Source organism: Temnothorax curvispinosus, unplaced genomic scaffold (genome assembly GCF_003070985.1).
Source record: "Temnothorax curvispinosus isolate PA1 unplaced genomic scaffold, ASM307098v1 QBEX01013138.1, whole genome shotgun sequence".
In the NCBI taxonomy this organism is placed as follows: Eukaryota; Metazoa; Arthropoda; class Insecta; order Hymenoptera; family Formicidae; genus Temnothorax; species Temnothorax curvispinosus.
Window position 1 is genome coordinate 85,554 of NW_020222918.1, and position 15,744 is coordinate 101,297.

A 15,744-nucleotide genomic window follows, 5' to 3' on the forward strand; every position below is an offset into this window, starting at 1 on the left:
TACAGAGACGAAGGATAATATCGCGCGTCGTGCGTGACACCCTCGAAGAACAACATATGCATCGGCTGCACCGATCGAGGGTACCGCACCGCAGAAGTGGCTATTATTCCCGGCGATTAGGGATATAAACGCGGATTTAGGCTAGAGGGGGGATTTTGATTAAACTAAACACTTGACAGGTTGCGTGCGCTGTAGAAACATTTGTATCGCGGGGCGTGGTATTTGCTTATCATTAAGACACGGATTATGGAGATTTATGGGGATGTAGCGCAAACCGCGATGTTCTCATAAATGAAACTAGGTGAAATCAAATTCAGGGTTCGCATAGAAGTAACTGCGAGTTACGTAAGTAATTGTGACTACGCTGTATAGGCTAATGCTTAAACTTAATTATGCGATTTTGTTTAGCTTATAATTATGCCCAATTAAATTGTTTCAATCTGTATTCTCGCAAAATGCAGAGAAATTCTGTTACATACAAATTCTCTTTCAGAGTCAATTTACGAAGACGCGCTGAAATGCTCGTCGTCGCAAATAAACAAAATCGGAAAAAGCTGCCGCAAATGGCAGAAAAATTTCGGCGCGGAGACGACGATTCTGACGGAAGCGGATTACCGCACGGGCCACGGGGCGAGAATCGCGCTGGTCTGAGGCGATCCTTGGCGCTGCTGCGGCGATGCCGGTGGCGGTAAATCTGGCGTGCAGCGCTGAGGAAAGGTAAGGGTGGCGCATTGGATTCTGGTGGACCCATCGCACACACCCACACACCCACATAAACCCACACACACACACACGCGCGCGCGCATACGCATACACACGAGCACAAACAAACGCACGCAGGTGTGTGTCGACGGCGGGCCTGCGCGCAATCGGGGACGAAGGGTCCGCTTTAGCGGAGTCGCCCCCACGGTAACCAGGGCGACGGCACGCAACGCCGCCCACAATCCCCGGGCTGTCTTGTCCGATGTGTTTGCTCGATGATTTTATACCAATTACGGCCTATCCCCGTGCCATTGCCTACACATACCCCGGCCGCCGCCATCGCCGTTCCCGCGCGCGATTTCGCCGCTTCCGGAACGGAAGCCGCCTTCACCACGACTGCAGGTAGGATGACCGACCCTACCGAGGCGAAAGTGTCGAATACCTGGTACCAGCATCGTTACTGATGAATATTGGAGTATCGACGCTGCATATGGTCCCGAAAAGAAAGTATTTTCAGATATCGGAATCAATTTATTTCTTACAGTCTCTAGAAATGTTTTAAATACTATATTGGAACACCTGTTGCGTTGAATTAAAATCTAATTGCGACTGATGTAATATTTGTGTGACGGTCGTAAAGTTTAATTAAGATTTATGAGAATTTATGACAAATAGCTTTTTTGACGAATGCTTTGCTAAAAGTATCGTGATAAATCAACTTGTAATCTTTTCTGACCGGGTAGAGTAAGGTTCGTCTTCTTTCTTGAATAATGAAGTATGTATATACATATATATTTAAATCATATATGGCAAGAAGTATATATTTAAATTAATAACACACTAATAAACGACACAATACAGAAGAATGTGTTCGACATGTGTACCGGAAAATAATCAATTATGATTATATTACATATTTGCGTGTAACTGTTTACGAAATTGTAGATAAAACATCTGCATTTTTATTTATAATTTCATAATTTAACCTAATTAAATTAATTATTTAATTAGTTCAAACTTTGTTAAATTTAATTTACCTTGTTGTTAAATTTAATTTACTCAGAAGTGCTATTTTTAAATTGTATCTTATCTGTGCGTATACTATACTATTATGCATATGATAAATATGAGTATCAAGCAAATTCTCGTAAATTTGAATACTAAAACTCAAATTCTGCTAAGCAATTAATTATTTTCCAGTCTACGTGATCTTTAAATTATAGCATGATGTTATCTTTGGTATTGCATATTACTTCAATATTATATTACATCATCATTTATACATTGGCTAGATCCTCACGGATTATGGAATCTGTAAAAAAAATATTGAGTCGACTAGTATATTGCACAAAGTCTAGCATTACCCTCTTCTCGTATATTGAAAAATATTGCGCGTCCTAAATGCATCTCAAGAAGTTATGCATCTCAAGTCCCAATCTTGAGGAAAAGAAGTGCGATCATTTCGGAGCACCGTGTATATTTTCTCTGCGGCGTGAAATGTATGCGGAGACATCTAAACGTTCTCTGACAAACTTTCAGCATCGATGAATGGGATAACCGATAAAACAGATAGCGATGAAAACAGCCTTAATAATAATAATAATAATAATAATATGACAAATAAATGATTGTATTCGCGTGTTATCTTGTCGTTTCTATTGTTCTTCGAGATGTCTACTAATTTTTATTTCAATAATTCGATGATACTCAAAGATGTTGCAGCTAAATCGAAGTTAACGCAATTGGAAATTGTCTCTGATAAAATGGCACTTCGATTTTTTTCAATTATCAATTACATATTGCATATCGATCGAACTCTATCGATTTTAATCGTTATTTCACGCCGCAGCGAAAGGCCGTGGAAATTTTCAATACTTAGGCGACATATACATATACATATGTATAACATCTGCGTAAAGTCAATCAGAAAAATTGAACTTGGATGCTGAATCGCGGGCGTATGTACATTACGCAATAAGTTACACAGAGAAATACTATACATTTAGGAGTAAATAATACTATTAATAATAATTGGATCTAGCTAATAATAACTTAAATTAATATTTTTACATTACTAATCTCTATTTGATTGATTAATTGGCGCGGATAAACTGCACTAACGATATGAGATCGATCATCTCAGATTTCGAATTTTCGATCAGAATTTCGATCGAGCCTCATGATACGTTCCGTAATGGACGTTTTTGTTCTTGCCGAAGTCCTCGTCGAAGTTGTCGGCCCCGCTGTACATGGAGAAGCCACGACGAGAGAGTAATTCACCAGGCACGATCGTGGGATTGGTGTAACAAAAGTCCGCCATTATACTCGCCTGCCTGTTTAGTTGGTTGGACCTAAATCAATTTTCAGTTTCAACCACAGCGATCGATCGTTACTACGAGAAACTACCAGAGAGGAATGAGGATTCGATGAAGGTGATTGTCACGACAGAAATTTAAATCGATCGCCGATTACAATGAGGATCACAATGAGGAATGTCTCTCGGACGTTACATGAAGGAAATAGTGATTATTGATATTAGTAATGAGCGATTGAAGGAATTGCAAAACGAAACTTGGACCAAAGAGGAGTTTCTTCAAGTTTCGTGTCGGAAGTAAGTCGAAAGAAGATCTGAAGATATTTTCGAAAAATTGCGGAAGGAAAGAAAAGTAACTCGACGAAACAAAGAAAATAAATCTCTACGTAACAAGAGACGTTACAATTTACTCTCACATGTAACAATCGGGATAAAACCAACACGAAACTACGATTGAAATGCATCTTCGTATTAAACACTCGCGAGCAAACCAGAAATTACTGAAATTAGTAATTAAATTAAAAAAATTTTTATCATTATTACCGCTCTACGTTCTTGGATGGGATAAACGAAATAATGGTGGCAATAAAGATACGCTATCAATGATTTCGTCGTCGGCTACGTGACTCACAAAAGAAACATGCATATTTTCATTCTTGCGGTAGAAATGCGAAAATATCTAACTACCTCCGTTGCAGATATGTATCAGACCTTTTTTTTCTACTTTCCTTTCGCCGCGCAGGTGCACTGCTAAGTGAAGCAATCAAGTAATCACAGCAAAATATCAGTCTGTGTTGCCCGCAATATTCGATAATCGAATTACATCGGCGTTCATAAACGTATAGTCAATTAAAACAATTTCCAATGCACAATTTTTACGCTCTGCGAGTAAATGGCCGGAATTATGTGGTTTGATCTTTTTTTTTTCGATCACCTAGATTTTACTGAATTATGTAATAACGGAAGAGAATGTCCGAAGTGCAGAAATGTGTAAGAACCTATTATCAAAAGAGACACGTTTATTTTACGAATAAGATGTTTCCACGAAGCTCTCAAAACCGGATATTTCGTGTGCATGTACCTGATGAAATACGTCGCCGACGATTCGCGATCGGACAGTAATATGTATTTAGCTACGGCACGGCTCAACCACATAGAAATTTTGAAACACGTCACGACGCCCATGATCTTCGACTATACGCATTTTTGCGCAATAATAAGGTATATACTTATCATCGACGGATTAGAATGTGGGTATGTTAATTAATGTTTACGCTTGACGTTAATTCAGCATGATTGATATTTGTTAAATATTTAATATCTTTTATGGATTACGTAACCGAAACCTTCGATTGTTGTCCCAATTGTCGACTGACAAAGAGGATGTATTACTCACCCGTCCTCGGCTAATCGATTTACTTTCATGAATAGCACGATCACCAAAACGAATAGCGTGATAAGCGCGCCGGCGGTGATACCGCATGCAATGTAAAAATATAGCGTCAAATCGTCGAGAGTTCCCTAGAAAGAAGAGTTTAGAGTCACTTTCCCCTTAAGAAAAAATAAGAATTAAATCCAAATAAGATGAGAGGGACGAAGATCGCCCGCTAGTATGGGGGACAGACGGGAAATCTACTTATTCGTCTATCTGGCATATCGCGATAAAAATTCGTGCATCGCGATTTTGACAGACAAGCGTTAATCAGAGCGATGAAGCGAAAGTTTCAGGTAACAAGGTTATCGGAAACGAGAGTGCAAGATTGTGGATGGAATTTCTGTCGTGCGCGCGGCCCGATATCCGCTTCCTCGAGGTTTCGTAAACAGTATTTATAATTCCGACGATCAATGATTGCTAACAAAGTCAGGAACGGTTTCCTCGAATCACTATATTGCGACGCTTTAATCAGAATTTATCTCGTGAATCTCTAAAGTACTTCATCGACTCGTTCGCGCCAATCCGACCTTGCGTGCGCATTGCTGTATTTCTAATAACGAGATGCGCGAACGGACGTGATCAATTAAGACGATACGAGATCTACTAGAATTTGTAAATATCTCCTGCATTTGTTCGTGAGAAAAACCGAGAGAGTAAGGTGAGAGAAAAGAGGACGCGATTTTAATCGCGAATCATTGAGCATCGTTAGTTTTAAACATTTTCTCTTTTAACTGTGATTCTAAAATTTAGTCCAAATATAAATTCTTGTCATTCTTTACGGGCCTAATCATCAAGTTATGAGCTATTAAAGGAATATTTGTTCGTTGATATGGAGAATTATCAGATAACTCGATTCAAGATAATACACCAATTATATGCATTAAAACTCTGAAAAATAGGCTATTATATATATTATTTACGGTAAAATATGTATTAAATATAGATACACGTTTTTTCACACAAATCAGAAGCGTATTCTTGCAAATACTCAAAAAAATTGGTATAGTTACTTGTATAACTTGTTAAATATATATCCTACTTAAATTTTGTGTTGCTGTCAGCACAGAGATAATTTACGATCGCCAGATGTGGAAACTTACCGGGGACAAGGATATATCGAAGAATATCATCTTTGCCATGAGGCTTATTACGCAGACGGCATAACTATTTTAATAACGTCACACAAATGATCGATAACTCGGATAAACTGATGTACACTGTTTACGACACTCGAGCAAAACACGACTCGGAATTTTGCCGGAAAAAGCGGAAAGGGTAACTGCTTGCACGTGATGCCTTGAGCAATTTGCGGTCAGGGACCGTACGATCGACCTCGGGGGATCATTCGAGAGATATGTAAACACTCGAAAGTGGGAGAAACTAACCGTGTTACTTACCATCGTGAGTATGAATCAACCAGCCGAATTCGCGAACACCGTCTTGTCATGCCTCGCTCGCGACGTTGTCTATGTAAGATGTCGCGCGTTTGCTCAAGATTACCGATATCAGCGTGTTATCGCGATTTACTCGCGTATCTACTGAGAAGCGATGGCATTGTGGATTTCATGATGTTGGTAGATCCCACAATAGAAGTACTCGCGGTCTTCCGACCAGTCGTGAAAAAATCAAATTTGGGATCAAGAGATCCGCGAAAGGATTTAGACAGTGCTGATAAGCGGAATCGCGATTGAGGTTCCACAAAGGAAGAGAGGCGAGTGGGAGAGAAAGACGGGGGAGAGGAAAAGTGGTTCCCGGACCTCCGCGCGTCAGGTTCTCGTCGCGATCGGACGGTCCGGTGCGATCGTCTGGTGCGACAGGTGCGGCACGACCGGCTAGTTAAACGGGCACTAAGCGAGACCGGCGAGAGCGAGGTGAGGTGAAGCCGGCAGTTGCCAGCTAAGCAACGCCGAATGCTGATAAACCCCTTCCAGCGATCGCGGACGTGTGTATACACACGTGTGGCGACTTGCGTGTCTCTCCGCGGGGACATCCGCGCGCGGGCCTCCTCCGCGCTCTCACCCACGGAGACGCGTCCCCGCGTATAGTGTCCTGCACCTGGGCAGGAATGCCCGGTTGCGTAATGCGCCGATAATTCCTGCTCGTTCGACAGACATCGATAATTCCGCTAACGCTCGCTCGAATACGCCGCAAACGGCAATAAAGTATACCGTGAATTACCTTCGCAAGCGAAGAGGACCATTCGGAATTCGCTATCGCGAGTATCGTTGATAATGTTCATCATCATAAGCAAACGAGGATTTTGCCCCTTTCAAACGAGGATTTTTTTTAATTTTACGGTTTATCAATTTTATTTCTAGTCATTCGAGTACCGGATCGGATCTCGCACGTACCGATATCATATATATTAAACTTTTTTTCCGAAGATATATTAATAAAGAACCAATATCGCGTAAGACAATAAAGGAGATAAAATTTTGTCTAGATAAATTAATGGTGCAACAAAGGATGCTGGATGTAAGTTTTGGGAAAAAAATAGGAGTGACTCACTTTCAGGTGCATAAGACCGAGTCATTTAAAAATAGAGATGAGAGTATGAACAACACACTTGGTTTGTGACTGTTATTAACGCGTGGGCGTCAAATAGCCTTGCTATTTATTATTAATTACAAAATTATATTCCTGCGGACAGTGAGAATATATTTCGAGGTATGCGAGTACTGGCGGTGTCCCGCATGAAAAGCGCATATACGGCGTATTGAACGTGCAGGCATAGAAAACAAACGCACGTGGGATTCGTCCATAAACCACGCACAGCTGCAACGGCGACGTTGCAGTTGTAAATATGTATACGTCATGCGCGCACGCGGATGTGTTAAAGTTTAAACCGAGTTGCCATCCGCAACTTGGAAAAATTTTATTCCGACTTTCCCTTTCGCTCGAGCAAGCGACGATGTAACGTATCGTCGTTGTCATACATATTACATCATTGTCAAACATCACAGCCGCATTTAATTCTTGCGATAAAATTAAGTGAGTGCAGATTATAAACTTAAGTGACATTATGTATAGTTATTAGATAAAGATATATAAAACGATCCTCTGTACAAATCCTAATAATATAATTGTTTCGAAAATATATTATAGTACGGAGCTATTTTTATGCATTTTTTAAATGTTTTACGTATGCAGATATTCTTAGAAAAATAATAAAAAAATACGTAATACTATTACAATTCTTAAACATCTGTATTCGAATAAAACAAATAAAAATGGTTTAAAATCACCCATGACTGTAAATGTGACATCTCATAACACGTTAGATGTCTTTTAATTAAATAATTTAATTTAAAATTAAGATTCTACTAAAAAAACAAACATTATATGTATTTAATTTAATAAAAAATGTCTTCATATCTATTTCTTCCAGCTCAATTTTAGCTTTAGTTTTTTCTCCTTCCATAGGAGAAACTATCCTCCTTACAAACTATGAAAATGTTGATATTTGATGACTACTCTTCTTTGTTGATAATTAAATACTTAATATAATTTCTATATGTACAGCTTTGAAAAAGTGTCCGATTATTTGGACACTCGGTATGCAATATGCGCATTATAAAGCGAATCTTATACATCAATGAGAATAATATCGTCGTTACTCTTCGGCGTAAATGTGTGCAGCCTCATAAGCCAATGTAGTATGTAAGGAAGGGACATACAAAGACTCACGTATAAGTAGTATGGAATAGGACGGGTAGATCCGAAAGGACAGAACCACAGACCTCGTCTGGTACCGTCTCGTATGTGGTGACTCAGGAAGGCGGCCAGGATCACCCAGGAAGTGTGTTCCAATAGAGGAGAGTGGAAGGCATTGGAAAATGAGATGAAAAGTGTCCACAGTACAATAGGAACGGTGGTGCAGTGTAGGAAAGGTCGCTTTTGCAAATGCGTGGCATCCTGAAAGAATAAAAAAATACAAGATCAAGGATAAGAATATAAAAAAATAAGGATTTATATGCACAGAAGTAAATATATATGCAAAAAATGAATTAAATAACTAGAATCGGAATATCTGATAAAATAATCCTTTTAACTGCTCGATTAACAACTTTTATTTCAAAACAATTTTTGAGATAAAAGTCTTAAATTTATAATTTTTATTACTATTTAATATTTACAATTATTACTCGTATACAATATTTTTCAATGATTCAATTTGAAACTTATTTTAATAATTTTATTACGTTTAATACTTTACAAAATAAAGATTAATACACCGCACATTTCCTCGTGTTATTAATAAATATTCCGCGAGTATATTAGGAACTGTATCGTTAATATATTCTCCGCTTATCGTTATCGCTCATCCGAATTCAAAGGTTAATTCTCGAATGGTTCGCATATTATATGTTACTCCAGTCACTCACATGGATGTGCCAGCTGCGCGCCGCGATAAAGTGATCCAGATCGATGAAGGACGCCAGCAAGAAGCAGGAGAATACGCTGTTCAGATTGCGCGCGACCGACTTCCGCGAGAGGACGACGATCAACGTCCAGGTGAGACCGCCCACCGTCGCGTGCGTCGCATTGTCGAACGCGGCGCGCGCCGACTCGCTCCTGCCGTACCTCAGCCCGAAATCGCCGAGAACCGAACAAGCGCCGATCGCGCACGTCAGGAGCGCGCGCGGCCAAAACTCGCGCCACATCGCCGCGATCGCGCACGGTTTCTTTTCCCTCGACGAGCGGAGATCGCCGAGGCTGTCGCGCAGCGACCGTAATCTCGAATGTAATACCGGCAATACCGCGTTTCCGCGATCAATCCTCGGAGCGCGACGATTGTAAACCGAATACTTGCTGATGACGGTCCGCCATCTTGATTATGCGCGGGGGTAGGTGCGCGGTAGGTCAGCTGAGCCGCGGCGCGCGAAATCGCGAACGGCGCTTCTTTGAATTGCAATCGAGCTTCGTATTCTTTCGGAAATTGAATAATTCTTCCGTGGAAAAATGATTCTTCTGTCGATCATAACGATTTTATTGTGACGAATACAGGATTATCTTAGCCCATTCAAATGCGTTAAAATTATGAACAAATGTCAAAAAATTGATTTCAGTTCATAATGTAAAAAAGCATCTTCTTGAGACATCATTATTCTTGAATTGAATCAACGATCGCAAGATAGCGTTCATTTATAGACAGATTCACATTTGCAGCTTTTTTCATCATTCTTTTTTAAAAGAAGTTTACTTTTCAAATATGTTTTAAGAAGAAAATATTCGATTATTATTTAAAACTGCACTTATTCTAATAATTTATCGATTTGACTGTCCATGTGGGTGACAGACAAAAATACAACTTTTCAGCAATATAAAGATATTATTATTGCACCACAAATATCGCTTATTTATCTGTATAATAAATTTATAATCCTGTAAATTGTCGATGAGATATTTATATCGACGATCGATAATGCCCGCCTCTCGAATTATCCCATTATCCCCGGATTCATCTCGTGGTCAAGTCACGTGAAGTTTTTCACGCTTCCTATCCTAGGGGAAAATTATTATGCACGATTGCCGCCTGCCGCCTACTGCCGCCCGACGGCGCCATGTTCTGTCTATTCATATCTATCTCATATACGTCTATGGCGTGATAAGAGACAAGCGTTTGGCGTGTTAATTTGGCTGTGACCACGCATCCGTTCGCTGTTGGTAAGCTGCTCCTCCGGCTCCTCGCGGACCATTTCTCTCGAAAGAAGCTCCAGTGACAGAAAGCCGTTCGGAAATCCGTCACGATGGTAATTATCCAATTAATTAATCGTTTAATATGTCTTCGCTGCTTGAAGACGATCGTCGGCCTCGTGCCGGATTTGAAACGATACATGCGTCGTTTACGTGCCGCCGTTTTATTTTCGGAACGTCGATCGTCCCACCCCCCGGCATGGGCTATAATTGCGTTGTACGTATAGTATATGTACGTATATCTATTTGCCGGTACCGATTATTTAATGTACATTAGCACGTGCATTAAATTCGGGATGCTCTTCTCTTCTTTTTGGAAATTGCGATTGTCTGGTGAAAAGAAATGGCTTGCAGAAAATTCCACTGAAGGTGTGCCGGGCGGTAGAAACCGATTAGACATTCCAAGACAAACTACAGCCGACTTGTGCAATGTTTTATACTGGTTTTATGTTCATTGGCTGCATTCTTTTTAATGCTTTCAGCGTTGAAAGCATATTGCTCCATTGCTCCATTGCTCTACTTGATATTCGATATGCAACGAAGATAAGAATGCTTACAGCGCTGACAACGTCAAAAGGAATGCAGCCATTTGATCTCTGTGCAGACCAGAAAAATAATGAAAAATTCATTTCAAGATGTTTTTTTATTCGTCCATATGATTTATGCATGAAATTCGGATATTTCTTGCGAAGCTTAGGATATACTTAAATTTGATATGCGTTTTGCACTGATTTGTTGTAATGCATCAACCGATTGTTTTCTTGTATTTTCTTTTTTGTGAGATGAATAACGAAGTTCTTTTTTTGCTTTACAGTCGGTCACTGCCAAACGAGAGGAGTTCCGCAAGTATTTGGAGAGGTCTGGCGTCATGGATGCCCTCACAAAGATACTCGTCTCACTCTACGAGGAGGTTGAAAAGCCAACTGATGCTTTAGAGTATCCTTTTCTGATTATGAACCAAGATTCAACATTGTTTAATATCGCAACTTTCAGTCTAAGCTTCAAGAGAGAGAAATATTTAAGTTTGGTTTTAGTCGAGCCATCAGCTCGATATATATAGCTTCTATGCTCTCCTCCTATATGAGAAATGTTTGCTTTCTGATAGTATACTATTATCAAGTTAATTAGTTATGTCCTGTTGCTCTTGTCCAGAGCATCTTCGAACTATTATCAAAAACGTTAGTTATTTCCTTAACTATATACTACAGCTATATACGTAAGAATCTCGGCGGTATCGCGGATAATACTTCGGATATCGACAACTTAAAGAAAGAATTGGAGGAGTCCAAAGCCAAAATTGCTGAATTAAAATCAAAATTAGTAAAGTATGAACAGGATGAAGTGACGGCCGAGTAACCGTGGCGGAAAACATATCTTCGACCAGAGTTCATGCTAGTCTTCTTGTTTTCTTTTTGGACACTGACTTTTCTAAAGTCAGTCTGACTATGTGCCTTATTACTATAATAAATGACGTTTAAGAATGTTAGACTATAAGATAAATTACTAAACTTCTGTGTAATACATTCCATTATATGTTCATTCATTCATGTATCTTTATTTAAGAAAAATGGCAATTTAGCTGTTAGTTTTCATATGGATTTCTTTTCTAAGAACAAATTTGTGATGTAAAGTATTTGACATGCGTACTTAATGTCACGCGTCGTTTGTACAGAGTAGATCTCAGGACACAAATAAAATATTTCTTTTACGTTTATTATAATACATGTATTCTTAAATGTAATATCATTTATTGCCTTTGTAATCGGAATGAGATTTTTTTTTTTATTAGGATTTGTACAATATAGATATAAGATCAATCTGTGAAGGATGGTAGATGAAAAATATTTTTAGTAATTAATATTACAAAAATTTAGACATCTAGACATATTTGTAATATATATAAATATTGATGTGTCACAAGAGTTTATAATTAAATAAGTTTCTGAGTCTTTTATTCTAGGAATTTCAATAGTGCTGTGTATTGATGAACTTTATTCTTCATATAGTAGATATTCTGAAATATACAATGATATTAAACATAATGAGGCGAAAAGTAATAGGAATTTTAATAACGTGTGTAAAAACAGATTGACTCATTGAGTTGAATGGAGAAAATGTTTTTATATCGTGTGTGTATATATATATATATATTTTTTTTTTTTCAATTTTCAGAAAATTACCTCCTTGTTTTAGGCAAATCCGAGTATAAGTAAGATGAATGATTTCATGTGGGTTTTGCCGCTTGTCTGCGCTTTACTTCCCAATTATAGATACGGGCCATATTCACTTCCATGGTGGTATACTGATCTCGGACGAAGTCCAGATCGTGCTCTACGTATCCTAAATTCTTCTTGGCTGCCTCAATATTTTTGGTCAGCACCTCCTGTGCGTCATCTAAGGTATATTCTAGCATGACATTAGCACCCAGCCATAAACACACTTTGTCAGTAGGCGGTATTATGGCTTTTGCGTAAACCTGTTCCGATAATAAAAATTGCGTTTCTAAGCTACTGTTCTCGGCCTGTAGTTTCTCGATCATTTCTAGAGATCTTTGTAGATCTGGTATCTGTGTTTTTAAGCGTCTTCGTTTGTTGACTAGGTTGAACTCCATAAACTTGTACTTCCCATGGCTCTCGTCGAGCTTTCTGAGTACCTTGTCCACGGATTCGTTTTCTGGCTTCGCCATGAAAGCCTCGACATCGTCCTGAAATCATTGCGACGCACGTCAGATCATAACCTCAATTTAGTGGATGTTTTTAAATTACAGGATACATTTTATTTCAAAAGAAATGATATTTAATTATAATTATGAATAAAGACAATCGCAAGAACAGTTGTGTGCAACATGCTTATTCAATCATATGAGGCTTGAATTAACTAAAAGACAAAATAAGAAATAGAATAGCAAGTTTATAATAATAAGATAAGGAAACGGTACCGCATGATTTTTTGGTGACCATATAAGGTTCGATCAATCGATTGAAACTTTTTCGTCAGTCAATGCATACGTGAAATTTTAATTGTCGACAATAACAAAGAGATTTGCTTCTCAAGATCCGTACAATATTGCAATACATATCTTTCGTTCGCGCGGAGAGAAAACGATTAACGAAGATTTGTTGCAGAACAAATCGGAGCAAGTCAAGACAGTTTCGGAATTTAAGCGATAACTTGGATTTCGCGAATACGTATGACAACGCGCGCGTACGGCACAAGTTAAATTAAATATCAGTAAGTCGTATTTACCACAAAGTCGGCCTCCGGTATGCCGGCGTAGGACTTCCTATCTTTACCAATTTCGTTTTCCACTTTATTGTCACCGTCTTCCATCTTGGATCTTTTGTACACGCTGTATACCGTATACCTCCGAAGCACGCTCCTGTATCTGTCGCGTCGCACTAATGTTTAATTCACTTCACGATTCACAGATGCGCTTGCTCGGCTTCGAGCTCGGTTTTCATGAAACGACATTCCTTTGAAAACTCAATGCCATTTTCCAACCCGCTTTCTCACGCGGTAGGTAATTATGAAATAAGTGGGTATAATAAGATAATTATAAAAATTAATACAATGCGTTTGATCTACAAAACGCATCGTATACCACGTGGAATTTAATAAAGTAAACGAGATTGTGGAGACGCTATGCGGAGAGCCAGTAAGATCCAGTTTCCAAAAGCCGAGACCAATCAGGAGAATTCGTTTTCGAAAAGGAAATTCTCTCATTGGCTACGCTCTCATGAGCTGCGTTCCGACAATCGACTCCGACATACGACTCGTTGTAGAGCAGTGTTATAGAGAAAAGAATATTAAGAAAATTGTTAGATGCATAAGCCTTTATTAAGCTTGCGTGCATTATTTGTTGTAGTATCTATTATCGCATGGTATAGATTCGGCGCTCGGGTATTAATGATTTATAAAAATATGTATTTCGCAGTACTTGTTCGGCCGAAGGCGCATCGCGCGGGCAATCGCGAAAGCGACAATTATATTTCCGAATATCGCAGATAATATCTACCACGTCCCTTTCTTCTTTGTTAAAAGCGGAATTATATAATTATATGTATATATTTTTTAATAACACATATACATTATTATATATATTAGTGACGCTAATGAGTCTACAAAACGAAATGTGCGATAATAATCCACCCGAAATCAGTTTTCAAGTTCAAGCAAGAGTGAATATTTATTTCAAACGTTAAATGTTTTATGTAACACGTGCATGGAAAGTGGCCTATTACGCACGCTACGCGTGCGTGATAGACCACTTTCCACGCACTTGCAACATAAAATATAGGGTGTGCAAGCCGTGCGTAAAGATGAAAATTCACGGGTGCGGTGACCGCACTCGCCTTCGGCTCGTGCGTCAACTCCGCACCTGTGAATTCTCATCTTACAGCACTTGTTACACAAATAACTATTGTATAACGGCTCGGCGCGGCGTGACGTACACGTGTTTACCGGTTACCTCAGCGAGCGCCGCGCGGGCGCGTGGCGCGCGGTCGCATTGTTATCATTCGCGCGGCGAGGCTCGAAGCTCGAACGGACAGACAGCGATGCGTAGGTGTCCATGCGTCGTCGCGTTATTAGTTATATTACTTTTCGGAACTCGATCACGGCAAGTAAGTAGCGAGAGATACGATCATTCGATCTACAAACGATCCAGTGATTGCAGGCCCGCACGATCGATCAATTACCGTAATTAACGACTCGTAAATTATATCGGAGGCGGCGATCGTTCGTTTAGGTTAAGATAACCGGCGTAATTAATTTTAATAATTTACTCGAAAGAGAGATTCAAAGTCGTGGATAATGGGAAGTACAAATGGCTATTTCGTCGCGATGCTCACGGGCGATAATTATTTCATTAGCGACGCTTGGATTCGAAATGTATGTCCGCGTCGTACTTTCAGGTTTCGATGTAGACGCATGACTTGTGCGATTCCTGCGATTCAAATGCGCGGATGTAATACACGACCCCACGAGTAACTCGGAAAATTGCGATATGTCCATAATACGATCGTTTATTCAATAATAATATACATATATCTCGTGGGAAATACGCGTTTACGCGTTTGAGAAATATCAAAATCAAAACGATCAAAATTATCATTTAATTTAATTATCATTTAATGGTACTTTTCTCGTGTTATTCTTTCCGTCGCTAACATACGATAAAATCGACCGTCTATAGACCTTTAATTAGACGTCTGTAGATGTCGATTCGACGGGTCATTTTTCGCTGGGACATAATCGTGTACAGGAATATAATAAAGTGTGCGCCGCGTGCGATTAATATCGCGATTAACGGAAGTGCCGTGCAAAGTGCCGCGCGATTGCTGCATTCTAATGACTCTTACGCGCGCGCGTGATAGATAATTAGCGTATTTTTGTGAGGCAGGTGTTTCGTGAGTGCCACAACGAGAAAACGAGAAGAGGAGGAGGCCAGAGAGGCATCGGGCGACAGCGGAGCAACCATGAGGTGAGCATCTCCTAATTTATTTTATATATTTATAATTTAAGGATTAATTGTTGCATAGTACTGTTCTATATTATCATTGCATAATGTATGTTACATATTTTAGATTAATTTTGA

At 39.3% G+C, this 15,744-nt stretch overlaps 4 protein-coding genes across 5 annotated transcripts; 1 reads left to right on the top strand and 3 right to left on the bottom strand.

Moving 5' to 3' along the window:
• Positions 1-1,507: 1,507 nt before the first annotated feature.
• Positions 1,508-7,283, bottom strand: LOC112463282. 2 transcript variants are annotated; one of them, XM_025029588.1, is made up of 3 exons: positions 5,849-7,283; positions 4,413-4,537; positions 1,508-3,053 (listed from the first exon to the last, which is right to left on the bottom strand). In XM_025029588.1, exons 1-3 carry the CDS (start codon positions 5,849-5,851, stop codon positions 2,861-2,863), a joined length of 321 nt encoding a protein of 106 aa, XP_024885356.1. In that variant the 5' UTR covers positions 5,852-7,283; the 3' UTR covers positions 1,508-2,860. The 2 variants fall into 2 exon arrangements, with proteins under 2 accessions (XP_024885356.1, XP_024885355.1); XM_025029587.1 differs by lacking the exon at positions 5,849-7,283 and adding an exon at positions 5,552-5,818.
• A 281-nt stretch (positions 7,284-7,564) lies between these two features.
• On the bottom strand, positions 7,565-9,283 carry LOC112463280 (transmembrane protein 267). The gene is made up of 2 exons (XM_025029585.1): positions 8,837-9,283; positions 7,565-8,366 (listed from the first exon to the last, which is right to left on the bottom strand). The coding sequence occupies exons 1-2, from the start codon at positions 9,113-9,115 to the stop codon at positions 8,037-8,039; spliced, it is 609 nt and encodes a 202-aa protein (XP_024885353.1). The 5' UTR covers positions 9,116-9,283; the 3' UTR covers positions 7,565-8,036.
• A 750-nt stretch (positions 9,284-10,033) lies between these two features.
• On the top strand, positions 10,034-11,868 carry LOC112463284 (c-Myc-binding protein-like). Its single transcript, XM_025029589.1, has 3 exons — positions 10,034-10,204; positions 10,963-11,084; positions 11,357-11,868. The coding sequence occupies exons 1-3, from the start codon at positions 10,202-10,204 to the stop codon at positions 11,502-11,504; spliced, it is 273 nt and encodes a 90-aa protein (XP_024885357.1). The 5' UTR covers positions 10,034-10,201; the 3' UTR covers positions 11,505-11,868.
• On the bottom strand, positions 11,841-13,532 carry LOC112463281 (prefoldin subunit 3). Its single transcript, XM_025029586.1, has 3 exons — positions 13,395-13,532; positions 12,329-12,852; positions 11,841-12,162 (listed from the first exon to the last, which is right to left on the bottom strand). The coding sequence occupies exons 1-2, from the start codon at positions 13,476-13,478 to the stop codon at positions 12,373-12,375; spliced, it is 564 nt and encodes a 187-aa protein (XP_024885354.1). The 5' UTR covers positions 13,479-13,532; the 3' UTR covers positions 11,841-12,162; positions 12,329-12,372.
• Between the last annotated feature and the right edge of the window lie 2,212 nt (positions 13,533-15,744).

What these genes read in the sequence shown, in the direction of transcription:
- LOC112463284 (XM_025029589.1), top strand. An exon ending in AAGCCAACTGATGCTTTAGA is followed by an intron (nt 11,085 to 11,356) that starts GTATCCTTTTCT and finishes TATATACTACAG; the next exon opens with CTATATACGTAAGAATCTCG.
- LOC112463282 (XM_025029587.1), bottom strand. Translation starts at nt 5,590, where the DNA reads ATGGCAAAGATGATATTCTTCGATATATCCTTGTCCCCG. An exon ending in TCGATATATCCTTGTCCCCG is followed by an intron (nt 4,538 to 5,551) that starts GTAAGTTTCCAC and finishes TCTTCTTTCTAG; the next exon opens with GGAACTCTCGACGATTTGAC. An exon ending in AATCGATTAGCCGAGGACGG is followed by an intron (nt 3,054 to 4,412) that starts GTGAGTAATACA and finishes AAATTGATTTAG; the next exon opens with GTCCAACCAACTAAACAGGC.
- LOC112463280 (XM_025029585.1), bottom strand. Translation starts at nt 9,115, where the DNA reads ATGTGGCGCGAGTTTTGGCCGCGCGCGCTCCTGACGTGCGCGATCGGC. An exon ending in CGCGCAGCTGGCACATCCAT is followed by an intron (nt 8,367 to 8,836) that starts GTGAGTGACTGG and finishes TTATTCTTTCAG; the next exon opens with GATGCCACGCATTTGCAAAA.
- LOC112463281 (XM_025029586.1), bottom strand. Translation starts at nt 13,478, where the DNA reads ATGGAAGACGGTGACAATAAAGTGGAAAACGAAATTGGTAAAGATAGG. An exon ending in TACCGGAGGCCGACTTTGTG is followed by an intron (nt 12,853 to 13,394) that starts GTAAATACGACT and finishes CAATGATTTCAG; the next exon opens with GACGATGTCGAGGCTTTCAT.